This window comes from Phragmites australis, chromosome 7, assembly GCF_958298935.1.
Source record: "Phragmites australis chromosome 7, lpPhrAust1.1, whole genome shotgun sequence".
Lineage (NCBI taxonomy): Eukaryota > Viridiplantae > Streptophyta > Magnoliopsida > Poales > Poaceae > Phragmites > Phragmites australis.
In genome coordinates this window covers 934,803-962,615 of record NC_084927.1, presented here as the reverse complement: position 1 = coordinate 962,615, position 27,813 = coordinate 934,803, and the positions used below count along the sequence as shown (strand labels likewise).

The 27,813-nt window shown below is 43.4% G+C and overlaps 1 protein-coding gene across 1 annotated transcript; it reads right to left on the bottom strand.

Annotated features, from left to right (window-relative positions):
* Positions 1 to 10,084: 10,084 nt before the first annotated feature.
* On the bottom strand, positions 10,085 to 18,345 carry LOC133923820 (glyoxylate/hydroxypyruvate reductase HPR3-like). The gene is made up of 2 exons (XM_062369091.1): positions 17,526 to 18,345; positions 10,085 to 10,891 (listed from the first exon to the last, which is right to left on the bottom strand). The coding sequence occupies exons 1-2, from the start codon at positions 17,958 to 17,960 to the stop codon at positions 10,370 to 10,372; spliced, it is 957 nt and encodes a 318-aa protein (XP_062225075.1). The 5' UTR covers positions 17,961 to 18,345; the 3' UTR covers positions 10,085 to 10,369.
* Positions 18,346 to 27,813: the final 9,468 nt, after the last annotated feature.

Genomic DNA, 27,813 nt, shown 5'->3' with positions numbered 1-27,813 from the left:
CATCTATAATGTTTAACTCACTTCTTAACCTACTAAAAGTGGCTTCATCTAGAGGTTTTGTGAAGATATCAGCCAATTGATCTTGTGACCTTACACCACTAAGAGATATATCATTTTTAGCCACATGGTCTCTAAGGAAGTGATGGCGAATATCAATGTGCTTTGTGCGAGAGTGTTGAACCAAATTATTTGCAATTTTTACGGCACTCTCGTTGTCACAAAGGAGTGGAACCTTCTCTAGATTAACACCAAAGTCTAACAAGGTTTGCTTCATATAAAGGATTTGAGCATAACATGCTCCAGCGGCTATATTTTCGGCTTCCGCAGTAGACAAAGCTACGGAATTTTGCTTCTTAGAAGACCAAGAAACAAGGGACCGTCCTAGCAAGTGGCACCCACCCAAAGTACTCTTACAATCCACACGGCATCCGGCAAAGTCCAAATCCGAGTAACCCAAGAGTAGAAAACTAGTACCTTTGGGATACCACAAGCCTATGCTAGGTGTATGCTTAAGATATCTCAAGATTCTTTTTAGGACGCTAAGATGAGATTCTTTAGGATTAGCTTGAAAGCAAGCTCACATGCATACACTAAACATGATATCGGGCCTAGATGCGGTAAGGTAAATGAGAGACCCAATTATAGAATGGTAAAGCTTTTGGTAATTGATTTACCCGATTCATCCAAATCGAGATGTCTATTTGTAGGCATTGGAGTCTTGATTGGCTTGCAATCATTCATCTTGAATTTCTTGAGAATATCTTTTATGTACTTCTCTTGATGGATGAAAGTCCCTTCCTTCAATTGCTTGATTTGAAATCCAAGGAAGTAGTTGAGCTCGTCAATCATTGACATCTCGAACTCTTTTGACATCAAGTCTCCGAATTCCTTGCAAAATTTCTTGTTAGTTGAACCAAAGATTATATCATCAACATAAATTTGACAAAGAAACAGCTCATTGTCGATGGTCTTTGTGAACAATGTGGTGTCCACCCTTCCGATCTTGAATCCTTGATTGATTAAGAAGTTGCGAAGGCGCTCATACTAAGCTCTTGGGGCTTGCTTGAGTCCGTAGAGTGCCTTGTACAACATGTAGACATGATTAGGATATCTTTGGTCCTCAAAACTGGGAGGTTGTTCAACATATTCAAGTCCATTTATGAAGTCATTTAAGATTGCACTTTTCACATCCATTTGATAAAGCTTAATGTTATGATGTGAAGTAAATGCAAGAAGGATACGTATGGCTTCTAGTCTTGCCACGGGAGTGAATGTTTCACCGAAATCCAAACTTTCCACTTGTGCGAAACCTTGAGCGACTAATCTTGCCTTGTTTTAAACCACCATACCATTTTTGTCTTGTTTGTTGTGGAAGTCCCATTTTGTACCAATGACGTTCTTGTCTTGAGGCCTTTCTTCAAGTATCCAAACTTTGTTGCCGGTGAAATTGTTAAGTTCATCTTGCATTGCCATCACCCAATCCGGATCCTTGGGGGCTTCTTCTACATGAGTGGGTTCCACATAAGAAACAAACGAGTAATACTCAGAAAATGAAGCGTATTGAGAGCGAGTTTTTACTCCTTTTGATGGACTCCCAATGATCAAGTTAATTGGGTGATCCTTTGAGATATGAGTTTGCTTCACTTGTGGCTCTTGTGGTGTGTCTTGCGGTGATCCAACGTCTTGAGCTTGAGCTTGAGCTTCCTCTTGAGAGATGTATGTATCATTTATTGGAAGATGTTGTTCATCCTTTTCTTCATCTTGATCCACTTGGGGTGCTAAGGAGGTATGTAGAGTGGAAGTAGTAGGCATGCCTTCGTCATCCTCCTTAGGCTTGACATCCCCAATGGTCATCTTCTTCATCACTTCTCTCAAAGGTTCATCACCTACATCATCACAAGCAATACATTCTCCTTGGGAGCCATTAGATTCATCAAACTCCACATCACACGTTTCTTCAACAAAACCGGTGGTATTGTTGAATACTCTATATGCTTTGGAGTTGGATGCATAACCAACAAGAAATCCAATATCACAACGACGCTCAAACTTCCCTAGGCGTTCTCTCTTTTTAAAGATGAAGCATTTACAACCAAACACCCGGAAGTAGGAGATATTGGGCTTCCTCTCAATAAGAAGCTCATATGGCGTCTTCTTCAACAGTCGGTGGCATGCCGTATTGATTGCTTCCACCCAAAACTTCTCCGGCATACCATACTCATGCAACATAGCTCTTGCAAGTGTAATCAATGTCTTGTTCTTCCTCTCCACCACACCATTTCGTTGAGGAGTGTAGGTTGATGAGAACTCATGCTTAATGCCTCTTTCTTCACAAAAATCTTCAACTTGAGTATTCTTGACCTCTATCCCAGTATCGCTTTGGATCTCCACTAATGTTGCATCAAACTCATTTTGAGCCCTCTTTGCGAATTTTTTGAAGATTCCGACGCTCTTGCTCTTGTCATGTAGAAAGAAAGTCCAAGTGTATCTTGTATAATCATCAACACTGACAAAACAATAGAGATTATCACCAAGACTTTTGTAGGTGGTTGGTCCAAAGAGGTCCATGTGTAGCAGCTTCAAGGGTCTTGATGTAGACATCATAGCCTTGTAAGGATGTGAGCTTGTAACTTGCTTTTCTGCTTGGCAAGCACTACACAATTTGTCCTTCTCGAAGATTATGTCCTTCAAATCGACCACCATTCCGATCTTGAAAGCCTTCTTGAGTTGGCTCATTCCAATATGAGCTAGTCGTCGATGCCAAAGCCAACCCAAAGATGTCTTGGTGAAGAGGCATGTTGTCAAGCTAGCTTCATTAGATGAAAAATCCACAAGATATATATGTTCATGTCTAAAGCCTTTAAAGATTAGATCATTATGCTTTTACTAGTAATGACAACATCAACATCACTAAATAAGCATGTGAAGCCTAAATCACATAGTTGAGCTACGGAAAATAAATTAAAACTAAGAGACTCAACTAAAAGAACATTGAAGATAGAGAGATCATGGGACATTGCCACCTTCCGCAAACCTACTACATTTTCTTTTGAGTTATCACCAAAGGTGATTTTATCATGTCCGCCCACGTCATCTTCTAGAGAGGTGAACATCTTTACATTGTCGGTCATGTGTTGTGTACAACCACTATCAAGCACCCAATGTTTTTCGCCGACTTTGTAGTTTACATACACACATGGGATCAAACCTTTTGTTTAGGTACCCAACCAAGTTTGGTAACTTTCATGTGAGACATAAGATTCTTGGGCATCCAAATTTTCCTTGGAAGCTTGCCCTTTGCTTGAGTTTCAATGAACTTAGCCATGACTTTTCCATTCTTAAGCTTATGCAATAGAAAATTATGACCATTAAATGTAGACTTGTATTTAGATGGCAAAATGGGAAGGGGTTTGGAAGCAATGGGACACTCCCTTGTGTGGTGATCGGTGACTTCACAATGTTGACAATAGGAGCCAACTTCTTTGATGAAGCACTTGTTTATCTCTGTGATTTGATGACCTTTTCCACCGAGTTTGGGAAGCAACCAATGCCTCTCTTATTGTAGTACATAGCATTCTTCATGAGGATTTCTTTATGCTTGTACTCCCCTTTAGTCAACCGGGACACACATAAATTCAAGCTTGCAATCCCATCCCTAAGCTCATTTTCCTTTACATGGTTAGTCTTTAAAGATGATACATCATCACATGAAGATGAGCAAGGTATTTCAAGAAGATCATCACAAGATGTAGATGCATTGATCTTAACTACTTTAGTAGTAGACAATTCATTTAGAGAAGAATCAATGGCATCATAAGCAAGTTCAAGTTCTTGGTATTTGCATTTCAATTCAACATGCTCAAGCTTTAGCTTTTTGTTACTAGCCTCAAGAGACTTGCTAGATGCAACCACTTCATCATTTTTCTTAAGCACATCATTGTATGTAGCAAGCAACTCATTGTGACTAGAACTAAGCATGGCATTAGCATTTTCAAGAGACTTGATTTTAGCCTCTTTTTTTTCTTGATGATAGTAGCATAATCATTCATGAGCTTAGATAAATCACTAGGAGAAAGACCATCATCATTATCACTACTCACCTTATTGTTTACCTTTTGCCATGAGGCACATGTGTGGTGGAGGTATGGGTGCATCATCTTCATTTGTGATAGCAAGGCCCGCAAGGTTGTTGCCTTCATCATCACTTGAGTCATCACTTGAGCTTTCGTCGGAGATCCATTCACTAATAATATAAGCCTTGCGTCTTCCACCCTTCTTGTTGAAGAGTTTCTTCCTTGAATACTTATCTTGGCTCTTCTTCTTGTGCTTGTCCTCATCTTCATTTGCTTCAATCTTCTTGCCCTTGTTCATGTTCTTCTTGTTGGATTGAGGGCAATCATATGACATGTGGCCAAGTTCACCACAATTGTAGCACCTCTTCTTGTCTTCTCCACCGAACTTGTCAAATTTCTTTGGACGAAATTTGTTCCTCTTTGGATTATAGTTGTATCCCTTCTTTTGGAATTTTGATATCATCCTTCTCATAAGAAGAGCAAGCTCGGTGTTGAAGTCATCATCATCACTATCTTCTTTATCACTTTCGCTTGATGATGAGAGCTTTATCTTCTTCTTGTTGTTGTCAACCATCTTTGTCTTGAGTGCAAGATTTTTCTTGGATGAAGACTCATGATCTCCAAATAAGAATATCTCATGAGCACATATTTTTCCAACGGCATCGGTGATGGTCATGTCATTGATGTCTCTTTCATGAAGAAGAGAGATGACAATGTTGCATTGCGGCTTTGGAAGCACCATTAAGATCCTGCGAATAACGTCTCCATGAGACAATTGAGTTAGTTCAAGAGAGTTAATTTCTTCCACAAGCATGTTCATGCGAGAATACATATCATTGCATAACTCATTTGGAAGCATCTTGAATTGATTGAGAGCATTCATGAGCACATGATATCTTTCCTCACGAATTTTTCTAGACCCTTCATGAATTTCACAAAGAGCGGTCCATATCTCATTGGTATATTCCTTGCAACGGATTCTAGAGAAAACTTTTTCACTAATTTTCTCAAAAATAGCATTCTTAGCCTTAGCATTCCATCTAACTTGTTGGCCGGTAAAAGGATGATCAAACCCAATGGAAATGGCTAGCCAAACTTCGGGAGAAATAGCCTCAAGATAGCTCACCATGCGAACTTTCCAATAGGCGAAGTTCTTTCCATCAAACCTTGGCACGCTACTTCCATTCCCCGGGCCATTGCTCTAGGATTTAAAGTCTAACAAGAGCACAAGGCTCTGATACCAATTGAAAGGATTTAATGAACCTAGAGGGGGTGAATAGGGCACTAATTTAGAACTAAACCAACTATCGAGTTCGAGAACAATAAGCAACCTTAGCCTAGAAAACAACTAGACGATATAGTAAGCTAGAAGAACACACATGCAAGCATACAAAATATAAGTAAAGTGCAGAATTAAAACTTGCATGAGGGAAATGCTAGAAGTTAAATGAGGAATGTAATAAGAGTAGGGAAATAGAACACTGGATTTTTTCCGAGGTATCAAAAAGTTGGCACTCTTCACTAATCCTCGTTGGAGCATCCACACAAGGATGTTGCTCCCCCTTGAGTCATCGAGGCTCAAGTGCTCACTAGTGATTGACGGGCATCAAACCAAGTACACGAGCTTCCCGAGGCTCCCACAAGACTTTCAAGAGCTCCACGACCGACTAAGTGTTGCCAACCACTAAGAGTAACAAGCTAATTGGTTCACTTGATCCTAATCAATCCTAAAACAACAGCTAGATGCACACTCACTACTCTTTGAGTACTAATGGAGTCATTAATCTTCAATTAAGAACTTGCAAATCACTTCAAGTGCTCTCCTTTGACTTTAGATGACACACAATGTGTATGAATGCTTCTGGGTTGCAAGAGAGACGAATGAAACCAAGTGAGGAGGTATATATAGGATAGAGGTGCAAATCTAGACGTTGCCAACCACTCACTTTTTTTTAACACCGGATGGTCGAGTGTACACGTCTCAGTTAGCACAATGAGGTGAGTTAACTTTTTCAAACTGCCTATTTGACAATTGTCAGTAGCCATTGCAAAATACCCTGGTGTTCTTCCATATAGCATCACCGGATAGTCCGGTGAGTTATATTCTATTTCATCAAAAATACGAAGCTTCTGTTAAATGGTCCGGTGATGATTTCTTTAAGTCACCGGACAATCCGGTCAGTTCAACTCTGATTTTCTCCAAAAATATCGAGCTTCTGTTAAATAGTCTGGTGTTTGAACCAGTGGCGGACCCAGGATTTGGCGATTGGGTATTCAGTATTAAAAAAAATGTTCAATCCAAAATACAAGAAGTCCATAGTAGCGTAAATTTTAAAGTATAAATTGTTCGTAGTAGAGAAGTTTCAACTAATTAAAAGAAATTACAAAACATTTAAAGAAAATTACAATTTAACTTTGTGTTCCTTTATGGCTTGGAAGCGTTTAATGATGTCACTATCCTTAACTTGCAAAAAAATTCACGTTCAACTGCTGATTGCCGAACTGGGCAGTCACAACATAGATATCATAAGCTCCTGATGTTTGTTGCTATGTAGGCTCTTTTCAGTTAGGGAAAAATGCAAACCCCCCCCCCCCCCCAAAGTCACTTGGATTTTAACTTTCCCCTCCAAAAATTATTTTTTTGCAAAAAAAAACCCCAAAGGTTTGATTTTGTTGCAAAAACACGTCCAAAAATTTAAAAAATTTAAAAAAAATCACACAAAATTCTAAAAAAACTAGAGACAATTATAAGACCTTTTGTTAAATTTGTTTTCAAAAATAATATCCTTTGCATCATATTACATGGAGAGTAAGTTTGAAAAAAAAAAGAAAAACGTGCAACTCATTTATTAATTCGAGTTAAATGCATAGTTAATTATTTACTAATCCAAAAATTATGAAACAAAATTTTTTAGTCTTCTTACATGATCCTCTATCTTGTAAAAATACATGAAGTCTTGAAATAGTTATTGTAACGTGCAGGATTGAGTAAATGTGTTGCAGATAGATTAATTCATAACTAATCCATAACACCCCCAAAATTAGTGAAACCACTTTTATTAGTTTACTGAAATAATTATTTGTGTAGGAAAAATAATGGTAGACATGACAAAGTTAAAATAACATGAGTTAATAAATGAGCTGCATATTTTTTTTTCAAACTTCCTCTCCATGAAATATGATGCAAACGATATTATTTTTGAAAAAAAAATTCACAGAAGGTCTTAGAATTGTCTCTAGTTTTTTTTAGAATTTTGTTTTGAGATTTTTTTATTTTTTTTGAATTTTTAGGGGGTTTTTTGCAACAAAATCAAATTTTTGGGGATTTTTTTTTTTTGCAACAAAACAACTTTTGGGAGGGAAAGTCAAAATTCAAGTGACTTTTGGGATTTTTTTTGCAGTTTTCCCTTTCAGTTAATAGGTCGAGTGGAGGATGGATAGTAGCTTGGGCTCACGATTTGCTGAGTGGTCTGATGGATTGAAGCAGCAAAGATATATATACGTAGTATAGGTGCTATATACTCAATTCTTTTCAAAAAAGTTGGGTATTCAATTGAATACCCATGCATCATGGTGGGTCCGCCCATGGTTTGAAGCCTTCAGATCACCGTACAATCCAGCGCGTATACTTCACTTTTCTCTGAAAAATTGATTCTTCTGTTAAATGCTCCGGTGTAGTTCCTTCCATCACCGGACAATCCGGTGAATTCAATTTGACATTTTCTCAGAAACGATAGATAGTCCGGTGAGTAAAAATCCTTCTGACACCGGACAATCCGGTGAGAGCAATCTTCCTGGAACTCGTGTAATTCAATCGACTTTGAGTTCTAACTTCTCGACTTCTCACCCATGGATTTATTTGAGCTACCTAGTGCTAGATTTTTGCAAGTGTGCATTCAACTATTTCTAGACTCAACTAGGTTAAGCTACAACACTTAGCCTCCCTTTATAGTACGGTCAAAAGATAAAAGAAATGACATATAACTACTCCAAGTCTCCTTCATCACCTTGTGACACTTAGAACTAAAAGGTCCTTAATCTTGACGTAAAAGTCCTTTGATCGATCAATAGAATTCCATAAGGGACCAAGAAAACCATTCAATCATTGTGAATTAAAGAATTGGAATTCCTTCAAAACATACGCATTAGTCACAATGATATGGTTGTCATTAATCACCGAAACACTTACCACATACCTAGAGGCCTAGATGCTACAGAAGGAGACCGCGCCGAAGGTCATGGACTCAAGGCACTGCAGGTCGGTGCACACTGCGTCCGCTAGCCGATCCAGCTTCTATAGGAACGTGGTGGCAGAGGAGGAGAGTTAGATCCCATAATATGGGAAAGGGGAGGGAGGAATGTAGAGGTGTGGTGCTTACCGAGGTGGATGGGGCGGCGATAAATGGCGTCGGCGAGTGCACGGTGGCACGGTGGCTGACCGAAGAGGAGCACGTGATGGCGCGATGAGGAGAGGCAGTGTTGGGGGCCTGGCGAGGAAACCCTAATAGTGGCCGTGCGTGGAAACCTTTAATTTACGTGCGGGCGCACCCCTCTTCTGGGTCGGCTCAAGGGCCATAGCAGCCAAGCCCAAGTTTTCATCAGTCACATTGGGGAGCTGCTGGAGTGCTGGTTCTTGAGCAGCTAGCTACTTGCCAACTGATCATTAGTGATGGGTGATAACGTATACCTGTCAGTAATGACTGATTCATTAGTGACGAGTGTTCTTATAACCCGTCACTGTCGTTGCTACCCATCACTATCGTTGATACCCGTCACTTATGACTGAGTCATTAGTGACGGCTTGTCAAATGACCCGTCACTCTTATCGTTAGTGATGGGTGATTTTCTCACCCGTCACTAATGAAAGATCATTAGTGACGGGTGAGAAAATCACCCATCACGACTCGGGTCTAACTCGGGGTTGTTGTTAGTGAAGCATCTTCGTAGGACCCGTCACTAATATCTATTAGTGACGCGTAATAAGTAGCTGTCACTAATGTCATGTCACCTTTGTTGGTTTCTTACTTAGTGCTTCCTAAATGATGCTCATGTATGTAATTTTATATATTAATGCCTATTTTTCAATTTCGAAATAAATAAATGATAAAACTATATGTGAATAATAAATCGCGTGTTAACCATATATGATATATAATGATTACTTGTATGTGAACCATATGTAATATGTGGTGGTCAACTGTATGTGAATCATATGTGTTGTTTTTTGTGTGAAATTATTACTGTCGGTTTTAGCCACAAATAGATAGGAATATCACCAGTATCACTGCTGGTTAATATCATGAACTGACTATGATGGTGGTGATATTACTGTCGGTTCATAGATCAAACCGGCAGTGACAATTATGATACCATTGCCGATTCATGTCTAAAACCAGTAGTGAGAGTGGTTCTATTACTTTTGGTTCATGGCTCGAACAAGCAGTGATATCCTTTTATCACTATCGGTTCAGCTAACCCCAGTGATAATCACAGACTATCTTTATCGATTACGTAATGCCAGTAAAAAACTGGCACTGTTGATGGTTTTGAACATGCACTCGTGGTGGTTTATGTAGTAGTGTAGGGATTGAGTCAAAGTATTTAAAGGGTTGAATGGAAATTATGCTAAAACAATCATGGCTAAATGTTTCCGCATAAAGTTTTTCCTTACAGGGAGTGTTAGACTATATGTCTGGGTAGCATGCACATGTCACGCTTATCCCCTCGGGTCTTTCCCTTCCTTATATCCTGGGTATTTGTTTCTATAAACCAGTAGTTGAGATATAGAAGGGACACAGCCATATATGTAACTATTGGTTCATCAATTAATCCATCGCGTGAATTATTTCTGCTTTCAGTTTCATCCTACTATTGCTTATGACGTAATGTCAGTCTAGCTAGCATATATCCGATATATCTTCCGTTGCCGCTGTGAAGTTGCCTTCAGATTCCTTTTTATTTTGCAGGTACTGGTGTTATTCATCCAAGTCTTGGAACAACATTCGTTCATGTTTAGAAAGCTTATGGCCCATGAACCATCTGAAGCTCCTCTTTGCCTATTCCATTATTTTGTCAGATACTGTTAGATACTAAATTAACTGAAAATTCAACCAGTGTTTACAACTTGAGCCTCCTAATTGCATGAAATTTCAGAATGATAATCATAGGTTTTTCGATTTATAAACGTCGTCTCAACCAAGATTGATAACGAAAGAGGCGCGTGTTGTGTAGGATACTTAACGTGCAATGGAATTTTATTTTCAGTCGCAACGATGTGTTGTTATGTGCTTCGGAGTTCAGAGTGTCACGGGGCTGAGCAAAGACCCCCCGGCGTAGAAGGCCTCCAGGTTCCCAGAGACAATGTCGAGCACGCCGCGGACGGACTCCGGCGTGAGCACAGCCCTGTGGTCGGACAGCACGACGTTGTCCATCCCGAACAGCTCCGGCGGTACGTCGGGCTCGTTCTCGTACACGTCCAGCCCGGCGCCGCCGATGACGCCCTCCCGCAGGCACCGCACCAGCTCCGGCTCGTCCACCAGCCCGCCGCGCCCGACGTTGACGAGCACGCCGTCCCTGCCCAGCGCCTCCATCACCTCTCGGTTCACGATGTGCCGCGTCTCCTCCGTCAGCGCGCACGACAGCACCAGTACGTCGCTGTCAGCCGCGAGGTCGCACACCGCGGCGAAGAACTTGTAGGGTGACGACTGCTTCGGCGACCGGGAGTGGTACGACACGGCGCACCCGAACGCCGCGAGCCGCCGCGCCACCAGCATGCCGATACGGCCGAGCCCCACGATCCCAACTCGCTTGCCGCTCACCTGCAAATAAGTTGTGTTAATTAAGTAGTAATTCTCTCATAGGCTGTGTGCATCGAATGGTGCACAAGCCCGAAACAATCTTTCCTTTATCTAAAAAAAAGTAGTAATTCTCTTCCTGTTCTTGGAATCGTAGCAATCGAGTCGAGTCAAATGCAGCATAAACCAACAAGGGAGCAATTGGAGCTAGCTAGCGTGAAAAATCCCGGCGCGCCAGCGTTGGTGGTCTTAATTCTTATGCCCACTGGAGAAAAATCCGCAAGCGCACAGCTAGTTCTTCAGCACAAAATATTCCCAGGTATCGAATCCACGAGAAGTGATTCAAAGACCTAGACCTAACCGATTCAAAGATCAAGGCGGAGATAGAGAAATGTTAGTATGAAAGACAAGAAACAAGATGAGAGATTCTTCAGCCTGCGACCCAGGCAATGGTTGCTTGACTTTAGATAAAATTTGAGCAAACTTTAATTATCACTCAAATACTTTGTAGCCCGGTCTAGATCCATTTCGGAGAATAGCCTTTGTCGCTACCGGGTCATCTACTAAGTAACCTAAACATGGCTAATTTTGCGATACTCGTGGGGTTACCCACATTCCTAGGTAATCCATAGCCTAGACACCATGTCGACTATGTGCAAGATTAATACTCTGACAAGTCTAGACCAAGCAGAGCAACTAGACCGAGCATCACAAATAAAAAAAAAACACGACTAGCCGACGAAGCCGTAATCAAGCAATAAATAAAGACTGCTTAAAAAATTAAATGGACAAGATCATATCACATATTACCCAGAGAGGCTTACTTCATATTAGTACATTCGTTCTCTTTTACTTATCGTTTAGGATATCGATACGGTCTCCAATAAGCACGTTTGATTATTATTTTTTATAACTATGTCTTGATAAAAATTGATAAATATTAGATGATGTTAAAATATTTTTCATGATAAATTCATTACTATCATTTTCATGTGTCAAATCCTAATAGTTTTGTACTCCCTCTGGTTGCAAATGTAAGTCGTTTTAGCCTTCTCAACTATTCTCTAAATATAAGTCATTCTCGAACTTCTATATATTTTTTTCTCTTTTGTTCCCATCTTGCCCTTGTTTAATAAATACTATCACTCTCACAAATGAATGAGTTATCTTTTTCAATGTAGAATAAATGAAGGACAACAAGGTTATTTGATCTACTTTCTTAATCCTTGTACACAAGTCTAAAACGACCTACATTTGCAATCAGAGAGAGTATATATTAGTGATCAAAGTTTCTAAAGTTTGACTACACGCATTCTAGGACGACATCTATTTCATAATGGAGATAGTATGAATAAATGTAATCGACGCCTTCTCCAACTCTCCTCTCATCTCTCACTACTTTCTCTCTCTAATACAAAGTTCTAGATGATGAAAACGTGAAGTGTGGTGGAGTGCCTCGGACGGCCAAGCAATGAGGTTGGGCGGGCTAGCGTGGTGGTCAGTTGGCACTTGATCCCAAAGGTCAGTGCATGGGTAGCATCCATCCCTTGGCTTGGCACCCGGATATCTAGGGACATGTGGCATGACCGTTTCGCTCGAGCATCCAAGTCCTATGGTGATTAGCCTAGGTTGTGGGGCTAGCTAGAACCTCCTAGAAGGCCGGGCAGCCTGGACCCTAGGGCTGGGCGGCCGGGTGCCTGGGACCGGTTTGCCTAGGTGGCTGAGGTCCCCACAGTTCGATGAAGCTAGGAGTCGGGCAGCCTAAAGACTACGGTCAGTTGGACTTGCGTCGCCCTTTCGTTTGACCATGGGTTTCCCCGGTGTCAAGGATTTTATACTCAGTCCCAAATTAATTTGTGATATGGAAAATAGGGATACCTGCCTAATCATAGAAATATGTCACGCAGAGAGACACATAGTTTACACAAGTTCAGGCCCCTGAGTTGGGTAATACCCCTACGTCATGTCTTGCCCCCGAAAGGTATGCAGCCATGGTCGAGTCAGAACATTGATATTCCTTATTGATATGGTTTACGGCTAGTCATGAATCCCCTTTTACAAGTAGTCGATAAACCCCGAGCAAAATAGCTACTTGGGGACCAGCCAGCAGTCTTCATATTCAGCCACATTATTGGTGGCAGGAAAATCGAACTGGAGGGCATACCTCACGATTTCTCCTGTAGACGTAGTAATTATGATCCTAACCCCCGAGCCTAGGAGCATTAGTGATCCATCAAATTCATCATCCACATTTCATGGGTTTCGAGTTCTGGTGCGGTGTTCGGCTCAGGGTTAGTCCATTCGACTAAGAAATCGGCCAGGTCTTAGGAATTTATGGCTGTATGTGGGACAAAGTGGACATCAAATTCTTTGTCCCACTTAGCGATTCTCCCTATTGTGGATGAGGTCTCCCAGAGGGAAGGCCGATAATACTGTAACCCTATGTGCATGGAAATAATATTGGAGTTTGCGAGAAAACATTAATACCACATACAAGAGATTTTGTACCTAGGGTAGCGTACCTTAGGTCCGTGCGTAACTTCATTGATATAGTATACGGGTCGCTGGATGGGCTCCCTTTTATCTGCAACAAGTCATTCCACGACTACCATGGCACTGATAGCCTGAGGGGAATCTGCAACGTACAGGAACAATTCCTCGCCTTATTCTGGTGATGTTAGGATGAGAGCGTTGGAGAGGTAACTTTTGAGATCTTGGAATGCTATATCATGATTTTTTAGCAGCTTAAAGAAAGGGAGTCCCCGTTCCCCAAGTTGGGACATAAATTGATTGAGTGCAGCCATACATCTTGTCAGCCACTGGACCTCTTGTTTATTCCTTAGGGAACGCATCTCTTCAAATGCCTTAATTTTCTCTAGGTTCACCTTGATGCCCCGACTAGATACTAGGAAACTGAGTAACTTTCCTGACTCTACCCCGAAGATACACTTCTCAAGGTTTAGCATCATGTGGTGCTCCCTGAGGTTATCGAAAGTTTCTTGTAGTCTAGTGAGGTGGTCTTCCTTGAGTTGTCTCTTGACTACCACGTCATCAACATAGGCTTCCACGTTCCTCCCGATCTAGTTATGGAGGGTGACTTGGACGGTACATTTGAAGGTGGCCCTAGCACTTTTCAAGCCAAAATGCATCTTGATGTAACAATAAACTCCGAAAGGAGTTATGAACGAAGTTTTATCCTCGTCCTCTTTGCTCATACTAATTTGGTGATATCCAGAGTAAGCATCCAGGAAACTGAGCATTTCGCAACGAGAGGTCGAGTCAATCAGTTGATCGATCCTTGGAAGAGGGAAGGGATCTTTGGGGTAGGCTTTGTTGAGGTTAGCTAAGTCGACGCATATTCTCCATTTGCCATTGGATTTTTTTTTACCATGACAGGGTTTTCCAACCACTCGGGGTACATGGCTTCTCTTATGAAGCCTGCCTTCAGAAGTTTGTCTATTTCTTCCAAGATAGACTCCTTGCGACCGTCATCAAACCTTCAAAGCTTCTGCCATATTGGTCGAGCGTCGAGTCATACTGCAAGTTTATGTTCAATCATCTCCCTGGGAATTTTGGGCATATAGGACGACTACAAGGCAAACACATCCAAACTAGCCCACAGGAATGTGATGAGTTCGAGCTCCCATTGGGGATCTAGCGTAATGCCAATCCGAATGCACCTGGATGGCTCTTCAGGGTCCAGATGGACAATTTTGACTTCATCACCCGACTTAGGTGCAATTTTAGGCTTTGAGATCTTGAGATCCTCTTCTATAGTGTTGACTTCATGCAGGGGGGTGAATCATCTAGCTTGAGGCTCTTATGTTCGCACTTTAGCGCCATGCATGTGTCACCCTGGACTTGAATGACTCCCTTCGGACCTAGTATCTGTATGATCTAGTATGAGTAATGGACCACTGCCATGAACTTGGCCAGTACTGGTCGACCGAGAATGATGTTGTACGCCATGTCAAAATCAACCACATCAAATTGAAGTTTCTCTGTCTGAAAGTTCTTTGAATCCCGAAACATGATTTGCAGTGAGATCTGGCCAAGGGGTTTGGTGAAGGCCGCGAGGTAATACCATGAAAGGTGTACTTTACCCACTCAATCTTGGATCTCAGTATCTGCATGTTATCTAGAGCTCCACAAAATGAGATATTAAGGGAATTCCCTTTCTCAATCAGAACACGGTTTACCTTGCAGTTGTTGATGGTGGAGTCAACAACTATTGGATAGCGGCCTGGGTTATTGATAACTCATGCGCAGTCAGACTTGTCAAAGGAGATCGAAATGTCCGCCCACTTAAGGGCCTTGAGTTGTGCAGGGGCTATGGAAAGGATTTCCTACTCTGCGACCTTGGCTTGTCGCTTGGACTCATAACTAGTTGGTCCTCCAAATAGGTGACTAATCTCACAGACCCAGCCAGGTGCAGGAGGGCGTCCTTCCTGATTAGGGCTGGGTGGCCCAATCTCTCGACACAATCTATTGGTAGATTGCCTTGACTGGTCGACTTGGAAATCGGATGGCCATAGGTTGCCTTTGGAAATCGGTTGATCTCTAGTAATTCTTCCCGCATGGTGTAGATTTTGGGGTTGAAGCCAGCGAGGTATCCGGAATCAGAGTCCGCCATGCCAGGTAGCACAATATCTCTTGATTTCGATTGGGTTGCTCGTCTCCCCATGGACGGCACCAGCTGTAGAGGATTTGATACTCAGTCACAAATTAATTTGTAATATGGAGGATACCTGCTTAGTTGTAGAGGTATATCATGCAAAGAGACACAGAGTTTATACAGGTTCAGACCCTCGAGTTGGGTAGTAGCCCTACATCTTATCTTGCTTTGATTATTCTTAGATCATAGAATACAATGATAAAATATGGGGTGTCTAATTCTAAAAAGTAGGTGAATTTTGTTGTCTCTAGGGCTCAAGACCTAATCGACTAGAGGATTGCTTCTACCATGGATCTTCAATGGGTATTGGTCTTCTACTCGACTAGTCTTGAGGGGTTTCGCGACTTTGGAGATTTAAAGGCGTGACTTTGTACTTCAATTGGTCCGATATGAGATTCGATTGTTTGATTGCTTGATGCCTTACAAGTACCTCTCTCTCCGCCTTATATACTCGGGAGAACCCAGAACGTGATCCTACTCAAATGTTTCAGGCGTAACCTACTCAGATTGTGGAATTCCCAAATATCTAGGATTTCTTATCGAATAATTGATAGTTTCCTAATTCAGAACTATATCTTACTTCGTTGCGGCTACGATCAGCTTCGTATCGAGTAAGATACAGACGATCCTCGTATACACTTTAAAGATATATGGAATATATGGAATTATTTTATATCGTTATCACCCGACCAAATGTCTGGAAATTGACCCCGAGTCCAACTTGTTATTTGACCATAGATTTTCTCAGCCGGACCGAGCGAGCCGAAGCAGCAGTCTGGCGGGCAAGTCGTCCCTGAGAGGCTTGTTTTCGTTCAAACCTTCGGTGAAGCTAATTTTATTCAACTTTATGGTATTTTCTACGAAACAAGTTAACGCACCGAAACTTTTAGAAAAGTGAGGGTTATCATTAAATAAATAATTAAATTGATGAGTACTTTATTTATTTATCGGAAAATAGTGGTGAATTATGGTATTTTACGCTGCATCAACAGGCAGCGCACGACAAGGCGACGAGGTCCACAGTGAGGAGTGCCCGTGCCAAGGCTGCTGTGGCCTCATCGGCGTCGGCAGGGAGCAGACGGTAGTGGGAGGAGAGCTCCGGCTGGAACTCCGGGATGAGGGGGTCGGCTAGGAGCACGAGCGGCTTGATGGTGTTGCCGTCCCCATGGCCAGAGGCGGTTCTTGGGTCGGCGGCACCAACTCCTCAGTCCTGACACAGTGTTTTGACAAGAAGGTGAATGAACTAGAGATTCGAGCCTGCGCTGCGGATGCACGGCACTACTGCGACAGTGGCACACTGAGCTTGATTGCCACCACAGAGAACACCTAAATTTGTATAGCTACTGTAGTATACTCTGCTCACTCCTTAGAGTCCACTTAAGCTTAAACATAAGCTTGTCTGGTGTAATTGCTAATTTCATTTGCCAGAAAATTTCTCAACTCTCAATCATCGAAAACTACAACTGCATAGCTTAAAAACGCCAGGTTATCTGAGTTCTTGCATGCTAATAAAATCACTAAAAAAAGTGACTAAAAACTAACAAAATTTCAGTCACTTCAATTTTAGACGCTAATTTCTTTGGGAGCAAATGCACAATCTCTCGGTCACTTCATCTCTATGTTGGATGAGGCTCCAAGGATCCATTATTTTTTCGATCGAACTCATCCACCCGTCGCACGACGCAACGCAACTGTTGCCACCACCTCTTCCCTCGCCAGCAACAACCTTCATCTATCTGCTTCCTCCTCCTAGATCCTACTTGATCCATCTCCACCTCCTCCTAGATCCCTCTAAGCCCGGAGGGCACTGCTAAACCTGCCCCCTAACCCACTTTGCCTAGCTTTGCTACCGGCGATGGCGATTCTCGGGCACGGCGCACGCGGCGGTCGGGTCCTCACTCGTCGACTAAACATCAGAAGATTTCAGGTAAAACACATCCTGACCTCCGAATTTCCATCGTGATAAGTGCGTGCGTGGTGTACCTTTGTGGTGAGCGGGTAGTCGCCGTCCGTGGCCCACCTGCCGCGCCGGACGTACGCCTCGGCGGCGGCGACCCTGCGGAGCACGGCGACGACGAGCCCGACGGCGTAGTCCGCCGAGTCGACGGAGAAGGCCGCGCCGGCGTTGGTGACGGCGACCCCGCGGCGGCGGCAGGCGTGGAGGTCCACGTGGTCCACCCCGACGGAGGTGGCCGACACGAGCTCCAGCGCCGGGAACCTGTCCAGGAGCTCCGCGGTGACCGCCTCGAGCCCCGGCACGAGCAGGACCCTGGCCTCGGCCGCCGTGGCCGCGTCGGCTTCCGCGGCCAAGACGAAGCGGTACCGGCCCTCGAGCGCCGCGGCGAATTCCGGGAAGAGCGGCTGCGACAGGAGCACCAGCGGCCTGTCGCCGGAGTCCGCGTGCGCCGGCTGCGGCATCCTTGTGGTCGGATGGGTGGGACTTGGTGTAGTGTGGAGGGGACGGAGGACACAATCAGAGAGCCACAGATTTGGTGGGTTGGTGGGCGATAGTTGAGTGATAACCAACTAATCAAGAAGGATAATAATTCAAGAACAGATATACTGTATGTATGGTGTTTATTTTCTCCCCCAGCAGGAGCACGAGCAGAGGAGTCGAATCCTGAGCAAGAACAGATACTGTATGGCTGTTGGTGTACACTGCTCCAAAAGGTTACTCGAGTGAACGGCAACTCTGTCTGTGGCTGTGAACATGTGGTCGACGCCGGAGCTGACGGCGACGACACACGGGGCGACGGGATGGCGCCGAGGAGGCCTCGGTCATTTGTCCACCGTTGTTCGTCCTCGTCTTGACCCCAAGTGCCGGATTGCCACCAGTGGCCGTTCCGTGCGTTGGCGCTTGCCAGTCCTGTTCTTTCTGCGCTAGCCGTCGATCTTCGATCAAACGATGGACACTATTCTTTCCTCTGTTTGGTCGCAGACCACGCCGTCGGCCTCCTCATCGACGTGCTCCACCGTGTCTCCACGACCGGTACGTCCGCGGCGGGCTCTGGCCGGCGCGCGGGGATTACCCGCTTGGCTCCAAGGTTCGATTCACTTCTTGGCTGGTTTCTGGGATACAAATTCGCAGTGACAAAATTCGGGCGATTCAAGTGATCGGCATCGAAACGTTTCCAAGTGAAATGATCCCGTGAATCAGCCCGAATCGGTGAAACGGCTCGAATGCCGTTTCTCACCGTCTCGGCGTAGTCACGTTCGAACATCCCCATGGGCTTCAATCGATTTGACGCGCAAATGCCACTGACCAATGGGGATTGAGCTCAAATCAGTTAAGATCATGAGAGTTTATCCGATTCGATTTGAGCGATTGGATTGGATTGGATTCGGTTAGAGATAAGAGCGGAATTTGGTTTGTGACTTGATATTGATCTTTGCTTCAGGACAGGAGCACCCATATTATTTCTCAGCAGGAGCAGTGATTGTATCAATCAGAACAGCTTCACGAGGAGGAAACAGAGCACATTCTCATGATTTCTCAGGAGCGGTGATTGAAGCCCACCAGCTAGCAGCAGTGATGATTTCGACAGCGGAAGAAAGGCACCCGACGTTGTATGGACTTTTTTTTTTCGATGCAGCACGGTGAGCTTGCATGAGGCCCATGAGAATGACGAACTCAGTAGCAACTGGGTAGGCTGCCAGCTAGCTTTTGGTCCGGAACGATTTGCTTGTTTCTTTTTCTGAGTGGATGCATTACGGGAGACTTTCTTCATTGATAACGGACAGGAGTTTAGCTAAGCAAATCTTAAGCATCTGAATTTGATTTCCAGCTTTCCTGTAGACGGAACGAACAATTCAAGGTTTGTTTAGTGTAGACAACAAAAATTATTCGGTGAATAATAAATAGTAGAGGCCTGAACACACGAAAATGCCTTATGAGATTAGTTCTGATTTAGCCCAATAAGTACGTATGCCTGTTCACAACATTTTTTCTCTGAATTTAATTAGTGGGCCTTCAATTGGGCCACGTAGACCTGTGGCGGCAGCGGCTAGTGGGGCCTACTCACGGGGTGGATCATGCAGCGGTGTTCAGCGCTGGCAGTTACGTTGCTCGGCGAGGCCACCGTCACGGTGTCTGTGGATGGGCTACACATGACGGCCACCAAATGTTGCAAGTCAAGGAGGTCATTGTCGTTCGGGGCAATAGAGTATACAAGGGGCTTGCTCGTGAGATCCAACAATAACAACTGAGGTAGACAAGTGGCATTGAGGAGGCGGATCTGTGCTGGGGTTGAGAGGAAGAGGCAATTGTTAGGGCAGTAGGAGGACGACCCTCGGTGATAGCGGACCGATGTGGACGTGGATAGAGTATCCTCCTCGCACGATGGGCACTATGATTGCGAATGGAGGCGCACATGACAGGTTCGGATGCAGAGGAGGCAGCATCGTGGCAGATGGTGGCGCATGGTAAGGGGCGAGGTGCACAAGAGGCTACGGCGAGGGCAAATCCTATGCAAGCATGGGCTCCTAAGTGGCCAAAACCGCGGGGGCTGCCGATTCCACATCTGACGACCAGCGAGGCTAAGGGGGGAACATGGACGGCTAGATGGGCCTCATGCAGTGATTAGATGGCTAGAAACGGATCGCTAGACATGCGCTAGGCACTGGTAGGCACTCCGATTGTTGGGAGAGCTTGGATCCTATGTGCTATTAAAATTAGAATATTATAAAGGTTCCTTTGGCAAATCATCACTTCTGGAGTAGTTATCTTGTGTATCTAAAGGCCTTTGCCTGTAGTGAATCAATCAAGCAAGGAGTGTAGATATACGACTCATCTAAACAGACTATCACTGCTACATAAAGTACTTTTACTGTCGGTTTTAGAGCAGATAGTGGGTAATAGACTTCGATAGTCAGAGGACCTATCATTGCCGGTTTCCAAGCCTAGTGTTGCCCCTTCTAGAAAAAAAAAATAAACGAGCCAGGTCAAATCAAGCCGGCTCGGCTACCGTCACCGCCCCCGGCCACCCCGCCCTGCGGCCACCACCACACTGAGTAGCCGCCCTCACCGCCCCCACTGAGGAGCCCCCATGGAGGACATCGTCGAGCTCAAGCCACCCTTAGCGCCCCCTGCCACCTCGCCCTCCAGCTACCATCGCACCAAGAATCCACCCTCACTGCCGCCACAGAGGAGCCGCCCTCATCGCCGCCACAAAGGATCCACCCTCATCGCCACCACGCACGAGCACCACACCCTACATAGAAAAATGTGGTGGCACGAAGGCCACCGCCACAGCACACATATCTAGATCTAGACGTGGAGCTCGGGTCACCGTTGTGGAGCTTAGGTCGCCATCATGGAGCTCTCTTCCTCATCACTGACCACTGCACTTGATCAAGCTTGCCCATGGCCCGAGCTCTCTCCTTCTCCATCGTGCACGACCGAGCGCTGCCACCAAAGCTCACCGTCGTAATAGCTGCTTCGACAAGCACTACCACGCCGCCACGCTCCTCTAGCTGCACCATCGACCCTGTCTCTACCTCATCTCCTTCTTCTTCGCCCGAGGATGAGGGGGAGAGAGGAGGAGGAGGACGGCGGCGGCCAGCCACCAGCACGCCTCATCTCGAGATCCAGTTTGAGATTAAGAGAGAGGGAGAGAGAGAGGAGGGGATCGATCAGATCTATCAAAGATATAAGGTGGAGAAAGGAGGCTGAGCTGAGAGAAGGGAGAGAGATAAGGTAGAGAGAGGGGATCGAGGCTGAGCCGCTCGCGGACGTGAGGTCGGGTGAGCCAAAATCGGATTCAATGAAAATTTCAGGTTCAGACTCCTTATCACTTCCGGTTCGAGTTAAAAACTGGCAGTGATACTATCACTGCCAATTTTTAATACGAGCCGACAGTGATAAGTTATTTTCACCGTCAGCTGGTTTCTAAAATCGGCAGTGATACCTTTTTTTTACAAATCGGCAGTGATAGTATTATCACTGTCGATTTTTAGCGATCTAGCAGTGATGAACCAACATATAAGACTTATTCTGTAGTAGTGTATGTGACCAAAATAACCCTTTGGGCAATAAATACTAAGGTTATGAGCTCATCAAATTATAGGCCACGACATGGAATGATTGACTCAATAACATGACCTCTTTGTATGTATTAGGGTATGCAGCAACTTAGCCCAGCTCGCTATACCCATGAGCCGATGCTCTTAGCCCAAATCTCAATAGGTCTGCTATACGCATATGCCCAACCGAGTCATGATCAAGGTCATGTGCCAACTCAACCTAAAGATTAGCCTGATAGGTGAGGGGCCCTCCACCTTTTATGTCATGCTCTCCCGTCATCAATTTTTGATGTGGGACTAAATCCAACAATATCTCCCCGTCACACATTGGGTCTCAACAATCTCCCTCATCACACATAACCCTTGTGACCCTAGAGACATTTCGGGCTCACCAGCAATCGTGCTAGAGACGTTTCGAATTTACCAACATTGGTCTCTAATACCACTTGTTGGGAAATTAGCCATTAGCGAAAGTAACATATTGATCTACTGAGACAATGCACATGATCACAGACGACGCCAGAGGCATGATATTTGTTAATGAGGTTCAGTCAAAGCTTACATCCTCGGAGCATGACTACGGGAGCTCCTCCCTAACTAGCAACATTGACCGCTTCCCAAGGTTCCGGTAGAACCACCGTCAACCCCTGCGAACCTATTGCTATGCCATCATAACTATAACATCAGCCCTCCTCTCATATTTATAAGGAGGCCTGGTTACATGAGTCCTACTAGGATTTCATCTGGAGTCCTCCTCTAACTCTACCATATACCGCTAATACAACTCTAAGTCACATACGTAACTAATTTTATATAATTTTTTGATACATAACCAACAGTATGGATGAAATCCTAGGATGTTGATTATTACACTTCCCCATTGCCAATTGCTTTTATCAATATCTAGAATATCATCATCATTGAAATTACATTTGAACCTCTTGACCCTCCACCTCATCTTCCTTGTGAGTTGTGACTATTGACCTCTGGACCGTCCAACTCATCTTCTTCGTCATTATTGACCTCTTGACTCTCCACCTCATCTTCCTCATGATTATTGATGTCTTTACCCTCCATCTCATCCTCCTCGTTACTATCAACCTCTTCCTCCACAGCTCACCTTCCTAATCACTGGCTACCTCGTGACTTTGCTCCACATCTTTCTCGTCACTATCAACCTCTTGACTCTCCACCTCATCTTCATCATCACATGATGCTTTAACACCCACTCCATGTCCATGGCCGATTAACTTATGATGGCAGTACCACAAGGCTTGTAATCGGCGAGACAGTGGCCCAAGATTCACATGATGCTTTAACACCCACTCCATAAGTCCATACTGGAAGTTTATGCTTTTTAAGTGCGGCATAGTACATCCAGTTCTTTGATGGCCCAAGGTAAAGTTTTGTATGTTTGTTCTCCGCAACATCTGCTGGTGTTTTTATTACTTGATACTTGTCCTCCTCCGACAAGCTACAAAGACCATAAAAATAAAATACAGCCTTTAGTCACCGTAGCTGATATAGCATTGCATATATAATCCAAATAATCTAAACAGTTCAATTATGCAAAATTATGGATTGCATATATGTTGATTGCAAAATTATGGATTACAAAATTATTGATAGTGAACATATCGGCACACAAAGTATAAACAAACATACCTATATGAAGGAAAATTTCATATATGCTATTCAGTACTCAACACGTAGTAGACCTCATACAAATATTGACACCCAGTGAGCATCTAATTCACATACAAACCCACTGAAACCTTTGGGCTAAACCTTGATAACAAGGTAGGCCAGAATAGAATCATGCATGATGCAGATCGAAGGTGAGACATCTGACTAATTCTGACAAAAATATTAGCTGACTAATCAATAGCAAATCCATATACAAAAAGTGGGAAGTATGAATCAAGTTGCATACTTTTATCTCAAGAAATGTGTTTGTGCTCATATGGTGCATACATACCTCATGGAAGGAGATCGGATCGGGTGTATTTTTTATCGCCGTTTACGAATTATTGAATATGGTCTCTCCTGTCCAAACAAAAGCATATCTTCTCTATCTGAATTTGTGTTCGAATGTACATTAAATTAGCAAAGTGGCCTGTCTAGGCTTGATATAATGTCACTGTACGTAACAAACTATAAGATCAAGTCTCTTAAAAATAAATATTTACCATTAGTCAGCGTGCGACGCGGTCACCGCAACAGACTCGCAGAGGCATTGCGCTAACACTGACCTTGCTCAGCATGGTTTGGAAAAAAGAGAAATGGTAGCATGTACATCGCTTCGGACGCGGGCTAGCAGAATGGATTCCGTGAGCATCATCAGGCCCATAAAAACTAGCTTTGTAGGAGTTTTCGGCCCGGCCTTGGTGAGAACGGGGCCTGTTAAGGCCCAAATACTACTGCACTCATAACCGTTTGAATGTTTACAACGTTTCTCTATTTCACTTCTTTATTGTCATGTATCCCTCATTAATATTTTTTTCCAAATAGAGACAGTCTTTCTTGATCAACTCGAGGTAGTGATACAATCTTCGAAACGGATCAGATACGGATCTAATAGTCAATTTTTTACATTACTATCCATATTTTAATATGAATATAAATACAAATCCGGATATCTTTGAATACGAATACGAATCGGATTTTTTGAATCTGAATCCGTATTTGGATATCTACTCGATTGGGTTGTATACAAATATTCTACACCTTTAATGAAAAGAATTTTTATTTTGGTGCGTAAAAATTCGTTCAGATTTGGAATTACTGGGATTATCGAAATTTTACAAATTTCGTTCGAAATTCATGTTGGAAATTTAATTTTTCTGTCAAATTTGACTAAAATTTATTCCAATTTGATTGGGCCAGAATATATAAATTTCATTCACCTCTGAAATTTCTAAAACTTTAGCGAAATTTGGTTTCATGGTTGGCGGATACGGATATTATCCATTTCCACATCCGAATTCAAAGCAATTCGGATATCCACATTTGAATCTGAATATTGAAAATAAATTCGAATACATCCATTTTAGTATCCATTTCAGAAACGAATACGGATACAAATATCCATATTCGTATTTTAACGGATACGAATATCGGATAATTCGGATATCTGCTATACATTTTCCACCCGTAGTTGCAGGCCTTCGCAGCATGCTACAAATTCCGCTTCTTCTGCTAAGGCATAGTCAAACTGATTGTGCCATCACGAGAGCATGATCTCCCCCTTACGACTTCTTACAAGTTACAACAATACCAGCACTTGCCTGTCTCGAGGCTTCCAAGAAACCTGCCCCTCCTGCACTATGGGTCCCATATCTCCTTTCTCGTCGTGCTCATCCCTATACCGTCCTTCTCTTCTGTCTCCGATGATATCCCTACTGCTAGATCTGCACTCGTTAACTCGGCTCCATCAGACTGTTACCATGACACCCTGTCTTGACAATGCTTAACTGACGGTCCTCTACCACACACAGCCAGCAGCGCTCCGCCGCACCACCCATGACCCGCATCACTGTCAAGCTGATCTGCTCGCTAGCCATCGATCCCTCTAAACCAGACGGCCACCCAACCTAAAACCCTAATCTCGACAACCCCTAACTCTAACTCGCTGGAGCGAGCCCGACACTAGAGGATGGAATGTGAGAACTTGGTTGTTGGGTTGCCTGATGCCACCTATAACAGCATGCATATTGCACCTCTTGCCTTGCTTCAGAGCTGCTGCCGCATTTACATAAAGTATAGTTGTTGGCACGCACTTCAATTTGGTGGTGCAGGGCAGCGCAGGCGCGGGAATTTAGCTACAATTCGGCTCGTTTTAATCATGTGGATCGGACTGACGGACTGTACTGACTTGAATCGATGCTCGCAACCTCATTAAATCCATTCACGCGTCGCGCGCTGCTTGCATTGTCCTCCTGGCCTGCCAGCATCCTTCCCGCCTGCTTCTCAATATTGAGTAATCCATGACGAATGTTTGTTTTTTTGAATCGAGGTGCCCAGTTTGGTGAATGGTGAATGTAATTTTGCGCATAAGGGAGGAAGAAATTTCTAGTTCCCTTCGGTCCAAAAGGGTAAATGCTGTCACCGTAGCTAGATAAACTGCATGCATGCGTGCCCGCGCGTTCCACGCTCACAGGTCACGTACATACACTTCTCAAAATGGCCAAACACAATCGGTTCAAATACACTACTACATAAACCATTTACAGAGACGGGTGATAACTTATTTACAAAGGCGTTTAGCCATGAACCTCTGATCGAAGGCTTGTAAAAATCTATTATCACAGGTAATTTACTTAAGGATCTGCATGTGGTAATCCTATTTCAACTGACGGTCCTTCAGATGATCGACTGTGGTAATAAGTGAACCGTCTCTGGTTATGTATTACCATAGACGGTTCCTTAAGTGGACCGCTTCTGGTAATATGTTTCCACAGGTAGCGCACTTTAGCATCCGCATGTAGATAGATAAAATACCACAGGCTGGTGACATAAGGATCCGCCCATGGTATGTAATTCATTCTAAATTCGTAATAAGCATATATATTTTATTCCCTCTAGATTTCAACAATAATTTTCAAGAGAGATTAACAACACATATTTCAACAGTATTTGAACACATATTTTAACACAGCAGATTTCAGCACAATATTTACATCACAAGACAATATTTACATTACAAAACAATATTCAACAAGTACAACGATTGACTAAAAGTATTGCTATCCCACTCATAAAACCTCGGATAGCTAGCCAATTCACCTCCATGGTCAAAGAACCTGGCATTCTTGTGGATAATTTTGTGCATGATGAATTCCATCGGTGAGCGAGGTGTTAGTACATTCGATCCTCTGTGCCAATAATAACAACACAACTAAAAGAGTTAAAACACTAGTGACAACGGAAATAGATCCAAATAAGAATATGCAAGCGCAATGATGACTTACATCCTCGGGATTCATTGTGTACCTCCCGTTTATCCTAAGAAAAGTATAAATATAGTATCTACAAAGAACGGTATCAAAACCTTGCTTGTGGCACTTCAAATAATAATGCAACGTATTCGTTAGTTCAATAGTACTCTTCGTCATAAATAGTGAGATAAAAGCATTAGAGGTGTGTTATTACCGGAAAGTGTGTATGGACAAACATCTCATCCGGCTTGGCCATATCGTGTCTCCCACTTTGCAGCATGTACCATTTGTAAGCCCTATTCGAATGCCAAGAAGTTATTATCAATTTATAAATGAATTATAAGGATTGTTTGTATAGGGATTTTCTTTACATCTGCATAATGTTGATGAGGTCTTGGTAGGAAGATTGAGAGATTGGCTGAGTCAAGGGCCACAAGTCTGCTCCACTTCGACATCAGTATTATACAAATAAAATGGTCGCTATATGAATACTTATGTTAGGTTCTTGATTGACCAAGTTAGGTGCAAAATAAACTTTAGTACTGATTGACATATCAAACGTTTAGGTCCTTGTCTTGTATTTCTAGCATAACCCGTCCTATATAGGTCGATATATCAAGCTTGCGTGATTTGATCATTTCTTTTATGACCCTTGCTTTCTCCCTGTTACTCTTCCCCTTAATATCTGCATCATCCTTCCTCAACTTCATGACCATGTTAGACTGGGAAATTCGTTGCGGATTAAAGAATCCGACCGGTAACTTCATTTTTTTCGCATTGTTAAATTGCATTCTACAAAACAAGTTACTAATCATTAGCTACTATATCATATATTGGTATAGATAATGAACATAAGGGTAGGTTGTAAGCACTTACAGGCACCACACACTTATGAGATTGATGTCTAGTTTGTCGCGGTGAAACAAAGCGTGCATTTCCTTAAAATCCACCATGAAATAGGAGTCTCCGTTTTGAAAAACTTTAACGGGGATATAAGCAGTGATTATCGAGAACCCCGCGTGACATGCCCTCATGTATCATTCGTGGAATCTCCTCATCTCTCATGGACCATCTTGGAGTCGAATCGAGGGTAGAAATGGCTTGTCATTCTTATAAGTCTTAGGAACATCCGGTGTAGGCAAGAAATCCAACTGAGAGTTATTCAGTGTTTTGCCATTCTCTTTCGTGACATTGCCCTTTGCTGGAGATTCCTGAGCGGATGATGCCTTTGCTTTGGAGGACAAAAGCCACCCCTTCGTCGGAGATGTTAGAGTCTTTTGTATGAGGTAACCATGATAGGGACTCTCCGATGC